At 41.0% G+C, this 9,458-nt stretch overlaps 1 protein-coding gene across 7 annotated transcripts in view; it reads left to right on the plus strand.

The window, feature by feature from the left end:
* Elmo1 (engulfment and cell motility 1) overlaps positions 1–9,458 on the plus strand; it is a 517,847-nt gene that overhangs the window by 350,396 nt on the left and 157,993 nt on the right. For all 7 annotated transcript variants that reach the window (NM_080288.2, XM_006516544.4, XM_006516547.3 and 4 more), the window contains one exon: positions 8,568–8,704. In NM_080288.2, coding sequence (NP_525027.1) covers positions 8,568–8,704 — 137 coding nt within the window. The remainder of the gene's footprint in view (positions 1–8,567; positions 8,705–9,458) is intronic.

Raw genomic sequence — 9,458 nt, forward strand, 5'->3', positions numbered from 1 at the left:
AGAAAGTTTAAAGTCTCCGATTCTGTCTGAGGTAGTGGGGGTGGGGGTGGGGTGGGGGTGGGAGTTGTTCTGTATTGCCTGAATTTATGGGAATGAGGGAAGTGCAAGTTTATTGCCCTGGCTCTCCTCACCTCTCCTACCTACAAAAGGTTCTGAACTTTAAGCGTCTTCCCACACAGTGCTGCTCTGCACCATCAACAGCAAAGGTTTCCAGGTCTAAAAATAGAAAACCCAAGGTCTTCTGGGAAACAGCAAGAAGACTTCCTGCAATGATACATATACATATACATATACATATACATATACATATACATGTACATATACATGTACATATACATATACATATGCATCTTAGAATTCATAAATGTATAATCGGGGCTTACTGTAAAACCACACATAGTCTTAATGTGAGTTTCTGTGCCACAGATAGCTGCTGACATTTTGTGACTGCTCTGGCAATTGTCATGAGTTAAATTCTTTTGAGTATATATGACTTATCACCTCTTCCTTGTAATTCGTAATTTTACATCAAAATGTCGTTATGTGCTAGCCCTATTTATTAATCTTTCAAAATGCTCATTTCCAAAGATGATTGTTTGTCAAATGATTCACACTGTCATGGTATAAACAGTATAATTTTCCCAGTGCTTCCAAAGCCCACAGCTCCAAGTTCCTGCAAATGGGTTTAAAGACTCTCTTTGCATAACTCGGGTCATGAAGAGATTTTTGGCATCTTAAAAAGTACATGTGTCCGAGAAAATTACCATGATAGAGCAAAAATTGTCTATACTTGCCTGTGTCTTCTTGTTATCTCATCTTTAGTCAGGTACTTTTCTTTTGTAAATGTCTACATTAGGTGGTATGAATTGGTTGAAAGGGTATAAAAACAAGTAGCAATTTTCTTATGAAGAATAAATACTAGCACAGAAAACATTAAGCTAAACCAGAAAATGCCATGTTGATGCTTTAATACCCTAAGATGCACAGATGGAATATGTAGCCATCTCGTCTCTAGACAGAGAGATAGAAACTATGAAATTTGGTGCAGCCACAATCTCCTAGTTCTATAACTATTGACAAGCATTAGAGAGTAAGAAATAAAAATAAATCACAATCTCATGTGCACACATGTGTTGTGTGTGTGTGAGAGAGAGGAGGGGGAGAGGGAGGGGGGGAAAGAGAGAGAAAGAGAGAGTTGGGATTTGGGAGTTAGCAATATATTACCTTATCTCATGTATAAGTATATTTTCAATGGGGTCTCAGAAGTGGGTTTTAAGGTCACAGGACATTTTTACCACCAGTTCTTCCTTCCTGCTCATAGTATATTCACTACAGTATACAGGCCATTATTTTCTGAGAACGTCATGACAACATGGGCTTCATCTCATATTATCCAATAGAAAATAAGAATACATGTACTTTGGCAGATGTTGCTAGTTTGGGTGACTTTTGTATTCTATGTGTTGTACTGGAGGCTAAGTCCCCAGTGTAACTGTACTAAGTAGAACTTTGAAGAAATGGAGGCAAGTCAGTCATTGAGAGCATTGCTGTGGTTAGGATTATTTATTGCTGGTTTCTTAGAGTAAGTTAGTTCTCTTTTATGAATAGGTTGTTAGAAAAACAAATTTGCTTTTTTTTGTCCTAGGATACAATCTCTCCTTCTGACAAACATTCCCACAATTGTTTTTTCATCTTCATGTAGACAAAAGTCCTTAGGGGCAGCAGATGTTAGCACAATGTTCTTGGACCTTTAATTATGAGTCGTATAAGCATCCTCTTAATAAAAAAAGCCTCCAGCCTCCAGCCTTTTCTTACAGCAATAGCAAATGGGATAATAATTCTGCTAAATACGTGTGTCACATTCTTACTTTATTTTTAGAACTTACATGTGTATATTATAGTTACTTAGAAATGAATTAGATGATGGCAAATTAACATTCTAACCTAACCCTGAAAATATCTTTATATTCCAAACTAAAAAGACCAGTGAGTCAATTCTCTTGTACAAAATGGAATCTCACTGAGATAAAAATAGTGTGCTTAAGAACAATTTGGCTTTAAAAATGTCGTACTATTTTTGTCTCATTGAATGTTTCTCTAAATTTCATTTATAAAATCATTGCCTGCTGCTTCAATTTCTTTCTTCAATAGGCCTTGCTGTTTTCTTTTAAAGACAATAATAAACTCACCCTCCTTATAATTTTTTTAATCTCTGAATTAAAGCCTGTTCTTGAGACCCAGTCCTTCCATGTGATTATTCACGAACTCTCCTATGTGTGTGGCCTTGGACATCTATACCATGACTGATAGGTTTTGTAATCTCCTTGATCCGAACTACATTGAGCTTCCTCTTGTGTTTTCCACTCCTAGAATTCTTTTTGTATTGCATGGGAGAAGAGTGTGGAGTAGATCACAAAAAGACTTTTCCTGTGTAACCAGCTGAAACAGCTAGGAATGAATTGAACCTCAGTTGTTTAACTTAAAGCATCTGTGATTACAGAGTCGTGGATGAACTGCTTTACCTTTCTCATAGTTCTTGCCTTCAAGTGTGTAAGACTATTCTAATGGATTCAGTGATAGCTAATCTCATTGGCCATGTGACACTCCATGGAAAAAGGGAACCTTAGCTGGAAAATTGTCTCCATCAAGATTGGCCTAGAGACATGTTTGTGGGAACATTTTACTGTTTGCTGTTTGATGTAGAAGATCCCAGCCCACTGTGGGCAGCACCATACTTAAGCAGGTGGACCTTGGTTGTATAAGAAAGGTATCTGAGCAAGAATAAGCCAGAGAACAAGCCAGTAACCTTTGTTCTTTGGTCTCAAGCTCCTGCCTTGAGCTTCTGATGGTACATTGAAACATGTAAAATGAAATAAACCCTTTCCTCCCCTAAGATAGTTTTGGTTATGGTATTTACCTACAGCAATACAAAACAACCTAGGACAGACTCTTGACTGTCTGTATTTTGAATGTTTTAGAGAAAAAACTCTACTACTAAATATTATGTTTGTTTGTTTGTTTGTTTGTTTGTTTGTTTTTTATTATGGAAAGATCCTTAAAGAGTGACATGTCCATAGAAGTCCTATAGTTGTTTATGTATCATGTGGTAAACTAACTTGCCCCAGATTTGTTCTCTGCCTACTCTTCAGTGAAAGGGGCAAGTCTTAAAGAGTCATACGATGAAGTATGCATGATGGTGCACATTTGTGTGCCCAGGAGGCTCAGTTAAGAAGACCACGAATGGAAGGGCACCCTGAGGAACATTGCAGGACCCCGCCTCAAACAAAGCAGACGAGAACAAAACAAGAGTGTAAAGGCGGGCCTTTCATGGAGAGTCTGAGCACACTGACTGCAGACATGGAAGGAACACTGGATTCTGTTCCTGGCCCCTCACTGCAGGGCACTTAACTCCGTTACTCCTTAGGTTTCTGTGTGCAGATCATAGGAGTATTTTCAGGTGGGAAAAATCTGAACTAAGAGTTCACAGCCCAGTGAAATTTCGCCTTTGAGATCTCAATACTCCCACAGGTTTTAACACAATCAATAAGAAATAGTAAAGAATATGCACCAAATTCTTCATGATATGCTTCACAGAAATCAATGCTCTTGACCTTCACAGTTGACGTAATAGGCTCCAGGATCTTAACTATCTAAGGATATAAATCATTTGAGGAAACATCAAATTTGACGTTTTCATGCAAATGTGTTTGACCAGAACACTTGTACTCATGCATCCTGCGCATGTTTTCTTAAATTACTATTCAAGTACTTCCTGAACCTTAACTTTCCATATGAATAATTATGTCTAAGCATAGTTTCAAAAATGTAAAAACAGGGATCTAAGCACAGAATTCCAGAGGAAAAGTTTGGCTATGGTGTCTTCACAGTGGCACCAAGAGCTCTTTCTAATCATCTAGGATACAGCCCTCATTTTTAGGCTAATAAACGAGTTGTAGAAGCTCAGTCGTAGTCTTACATTCCAGACATAAAAGAATTAAATAGGAAAGGAAGAACAAAGGAGAATAAGCTAGTAGAGCCTCCCTCTTCTCTTCCTTTCCTGGAAAGTTGACTAAGAAATGGCTCCTTTTTTGTTATTGGTCAGGACTTGTTCATGTGACTTCTCTTAGTTAAAAGAGAGCCTAGATATTGCATTTTGCAGCTGCTTTCATTGTCAACAAGATCAAAATTGGGTTTCTGTTGACATGGACCTGAAGTTTTGAATTTCTTGAATTACATCAATCATGTGAATTCATCCAGAGGGACCTTCACTAGTGACCAACTACCTGGGGGTAACTTGGTATTTGGTAGCCAGTGAGTGGAGCTTTATACAACAAAAGCTTGGAGCAAGGTTGTGAATTTTTTTTTTTTTTTTTTTTTTTTTTTACTCAGGAGAGCTGTCAAGGTGCAATGTGTCCCAGACCCAGAGAAAAGAGAGGAAAGGCTCAAAAAACAGTGTCCCTGATAACCTGGAACCTTCTTAAGCCATGAGTAGCAGGGCACAAGCAGAGGGATGGATAATAGCCTTGAAATGTGACTTACATATTCAATGTAGACTACCTTGCATAACTTTATAAATATGTGATGACGAAAGAAGTTGTCACTTTAGAATTGTGTTTGGGAGGTTCAGCAGAGGCAGTTAACCAATGAATACATATACGGAGGAAAAGCACTACATACAGAGCATCAATGATGAGCTTTGGAGTTATTTCTTCCTAGGTTTTCATCCTGGAAGTACAATGTGTGATCCATGTAGAGTGGTCTAAATGAGAATGGCCCACATAAACTCATATATGTGACTGCTTAGTCCTCAGTTGATAGAATTATTCTGGAAGAATTAGGAGGTGTGGCCTTTTTGTAGGAGGTGTGTTACTGGATTTGAGATTTCACAAGCCTGCTATCCGTAATTCCTTTTGCAGATCAGGGTGTAAACTCTCAATGACTTCTCCAACACCCTGCCTGCCTGCCTGCCCGCCTGCCTGCCTGCCTGCTCCCATGCTCCCCACCAGTGGTCATAGACTTACTCACTGAAACTATAAGCCCCCATTCAACTCTTTCATCTATAAGTTATCTTGATTATGGTGTGTTTTCATAGCAATAGAAACGTAATGAAGATGCCATGCACCTTGAAAAGTTGTCTCGTTTTTCTGAATCTCGTTTCTTATCTTTCAAACAAGAAAAAAATGGAAAAGAAAAAAAAAACCAAAAACCTAATACACCTCTCATCTGCTTGTACATTACTGATAATAACAGACAAAACCTCTGTCCAGTGCATGGCCCACAGTGGTGGAATTGCTAGTTTTAGTTCTATGATGACAGGGCATGTGTTCTCAACTGGCAGGCACTAACTGTGCACTTGCTGGGGGAGCCCCACTGCATTGCAGGCTATGCTCTGTGTTCTTGTTGAAGGAGGTGTACAGGAGATCCAGGGAAGTACAAGGAGAAATTAACTTTCTAGGCAGCAGCCACCAGGAAGTTCCCTGTGCTCTTGATGTCAGCGAAGGCTGTAAACCTCCTGCTAGGTCCACTAAATTGTAGGTTTCCAATGCTTACTTGGGACCACCTACAAAAAGCTCGTGATGAAAGGCTTCGTTTCTACAACTTTTGCCTTCCTCATATATAAAATGAATATACTCATAATGTCCACCTCCCTGGCATGTTTTCAAGATAGTGCCTGTGGAACCTGGCCCGTAATGTGCATCCAGCAAACACTGTCAATTATAAGCTACTTCCCTCTTTCCATCCAACCAAAAACAGGGCTCATGGGTTTTGGAGCTGTCTCAGCTCCAGTAATGCTATAAAAATTTAACTAGGGCATAAAGTACACATATAATCACACTAGGTCCAAAAATGATTCTATGATAATGTGATTAATAACGAGTTCTTCGATCGTAATAGCATCTTAAGTTGCTTCTGTAGACTTGTAAATTTCATAGGCTCCAGTGCTTATGAAAGTGAGACTGGCGGCTCATTGCCAGGGCAGCAAGCTGCACATTAGGCCTGTATTGGTGTTGCACACTCCCTAAATAGCTTTGTGTCTCAGGTCAAAACTTCACATTTGCTGCAATCTCTCTGGGGGGACTGACTTTACTTGTGTGCTCTTGCTTTTCCTTGCTGAGATGTGAACAAGCTTGACAAGGAAATCGAGGAGAGTCCTTGGAACGGTGTGCTGGTATCTGAGATTTGTCATGACCAGCACCTCCCTCCATGCTCCTGGTAACTTTTATCATTTCCAGGGCAGGTTTTCTATGAATTGTGCCAGGTGCTCCTCTCGAACGCCTGGAAAGAAAGGAGAATGATTTTCATTACTGTTTTTTAGGTAAGAAAATACAAGCTAAGCAATTGAAAGTAACATCTCCCTCCTTGGCATGGGCTAGACATGACTCCAGATCTTTGCTTCTCGTTCCTTTTTGCATGACTGCATTGCAGGTTACCTCTGTCCTTATGCCGTCTGGAGACACTGGGCATTTCTATATCTTCATATCAAATTGTATTTGAGAAGGAGTGAGCTGTATAAACACACACCCAGATTCTTTAGATGGGCAGACGACTAGAAGCTCTATGCTCATAAAGCCTGTGGATGGGTGGGCTTAGCACATAGCAACTGTGCTGGAGCAGAACCTGTTCATTCTAGGAATGCCGGGGTTCATAACCAGCATGGTGTTGTACCAGAAATGATTTGGCTATTCATACTCATGGCAAGAAGCAGACGTTCTCTGGTTTAAACTCCATCCCTAACCCTCCCGCCCTCTCCCCTCCTGAATTCCCAAAGCCTAAAATCCTACCACCTCAGATCTTGAACACTAGCCAAACTTCGAAGAGATTTCAATAAAATAGAAGCGTTTTCCTTCAGAGCGTATAACAGCACTCATTATAATTAGTGTGCATACATGCGTGTGTGCATGTTTAAACCTTGAATTAGGGGTGGGGGGACAGGTCACAAAGCTGAGTTCCCAGAACTCTATCACATCCTCCTCTATGACACAAGAAATAAGAGATGCTCCAGTGATCAAGCAAGTTGTAATATTTATCAAAGGACTGACAGTATTGGGGGGCTGGAGAGATTGCTCGATGGTCAGGAGCGCTTATTGATCTTGATGAGGACCCAGGTTCTGTTTCCAGCATCCAAATTCCAGTTCATGACTGTCTGTAAGGCCAGTTCCACATCTGGCTCCCTCTTCTGGCCTTTATAGGCACCAGGCGCTCCTTCCTTCCTTCCTTCCTTCCTTCCTTCCTTCCTTCCTTCCTCCCTCCCTCCCTCCCTCCCTCCCTCCCTCCCTCCCTCCCTCACTCCCCCCCTCTCTCTTTCTTTTTTTATGAATCTTTTTCTATTTGGAGAACTGGCTGAACCAAAGAGCCCTTCCTTCCACCACTTGTCACTGGTTGGGCTTATATGGTTTTTGTTTTTCTCTACTGGTTTTATTTATATTAAAACCCTGATTGGTATGCATGTGTCTTGCTGTAGTGGTCGTAGAGTTTGTTTTGCAATGATAGAAGGAACAAATACTTTCCCACTTAGGGGCCCCGAGTTCATGTCATTTCTTACATGATATAGTAGAATCTAGAAAATTCCTGTTTGGGGAGTCAGGTTTAACTCAGTGGTAGAGCTAAGCTAATCATGTTCAAGGTAGTAGGTTCAGTCTACAGCATCAACAGATTTCTTTGCAGAATCTGTCCCAGAAAACAGCTCCTTGTCCTCCAGTCACTCTCATCATCTCTCTTCCTCACCACCTCCTCTGAAGCCATAGGGTACTTACATACATGCAAGATGAAACACTCAGACACATGAAGAAATGAATCTTTTTCTTTTTTAAAGGACTATAAAAGTACAAGCCTAGGACATTGCTGGATGTGAGGAGGGGCTTAGGGCAAAGGGGGTGGGGAAGCAGGTCTGAGGAAAGGGAGGGAGGTGTCTAACCTGTCTCTTTCTCAAACACGATAACCATAACTAGGCTTGGAAGCAGTCTGAACTAATTTTCTGGTTGCTTGTGAGAGCTGGACATTGCAGCACTCAGAGCATTCAGGTTGCTTTGACCTCCAGCCATCTGTGCCCGGCCTGTAAAGTTAAATGGCCAGTGGCATCAGATGGTGAGTGCTCACAAACGATCCCTGTTCACTGCCCCTGTAAGAGAGAAAAAAATGCCCCCTGGAGAAATAATCATAGATGCTATTTTCAAAGGTGGAATTAATTGTATACTCAGGAAAGCCCATCTTCTGCCAATTATTCTATTAGGGTGACAGAGGTATTGTGCCTCTGAAAACAGCAGGAATAGTTTCTCAAAGGTCACCTACCTCAGCACTCCTGGAACAAAGCCCTTGGGGTCACATTCTCTGGTGGATTAGCAAGTGACATTTTACAGTCAAAATATGTACCTAAGAATAGGCCTGATCCTCTGACCTTAAGCTTTTAAGGATGGGAGCTGTCTTTTGGTGACTTTTTAAAATTACTTTTCCCCCGTGGTCACATAATCTTAAATATGTCCCTTTGTCTCTATGGATACCAAACATGAGCTTGATCACACATTCCACTATATTAATATGTCCGCCTCTGTTCGATCTCGTCCCTCCAGCTAGTGAGACCTGCAACGACTTTCACCCGATGTTCTTCACCCATGACAGATCTTTTGAGGAATTCTTCTGCATTTGCATTCAACTCCTGAACAAAACATGGAAGGAAATGAGGGCAACATCTGAAGACTTCAACAAGGTAACGGGTGTGGTCACCCGCCATCTGACAGGTCTGGGGCTCACGCCTCAGATGTGGTATACTATGTTCCCTCAGCTGTGCATAGAAGCAGTGTTCGAGGGAAGAGAAGGAAAGGAGTGTGATTTTAAATCGCACCCAAAATGGAAGCAACCACTAGGTATCTGCTTGGGGTCGCTTTGGCCCCTTTGTCTCAGCCAAGGCCACCAACTGAGAACCTTTCTGGAGAAACTCTCCTGGTGATTTTTTCCTTTGTGGTTTTGGTATGGGATGCTTTGTCACTGGTTTGAGGCTATTAAGTAAGGCGTCATCCCTCTATCTGTGTAGAAGACAAATGGAGAGCCAGCCAATACAGAAGACAACTGGCTGGTCCATTGGTATGTTTGTGTAGTATGGACACCTTAAGTTCATATGACTGCTTCTATGTCCAAATAACAATTATTTCTATGATGGAGGTTCTCTCTCTCTCTCTCTCTCTCTCTCTCTCTCTCATCTCTATCTCTTTCTCTATCTCTATCTCTATCTCTATCTCTATCTCTATCTCTATCTCTATCTCTATCTATCTCTATAGGGTTATATGGACCATTTCAGAGGACAGCTTGCCTGAGTAGTCAGTTCTTTGCTTTAATTGTGTTGGTTCCAGGTCTTGAACTCAGGTTGCTAGGCTTAGTGGCAGATGCTTTTACCCTCTCGGCCACCTCACCAGCATTTGTTTGTTCTTCCATTGTCATTACTTGTGGGAATATGACTTTCCTGC

Source organism: Mus musculus, chromosome 13 (genome assembly GCF_000001635.26).
Source record: "Mus musculus strain C57BL/6J chromosome 13, GRCm38.p6 C57BL/6J".
NCBI lineage: Eukaryota > Metazoa > Chordata > Mammalia > Rodentia > Muridae > Mus > Mus musculus.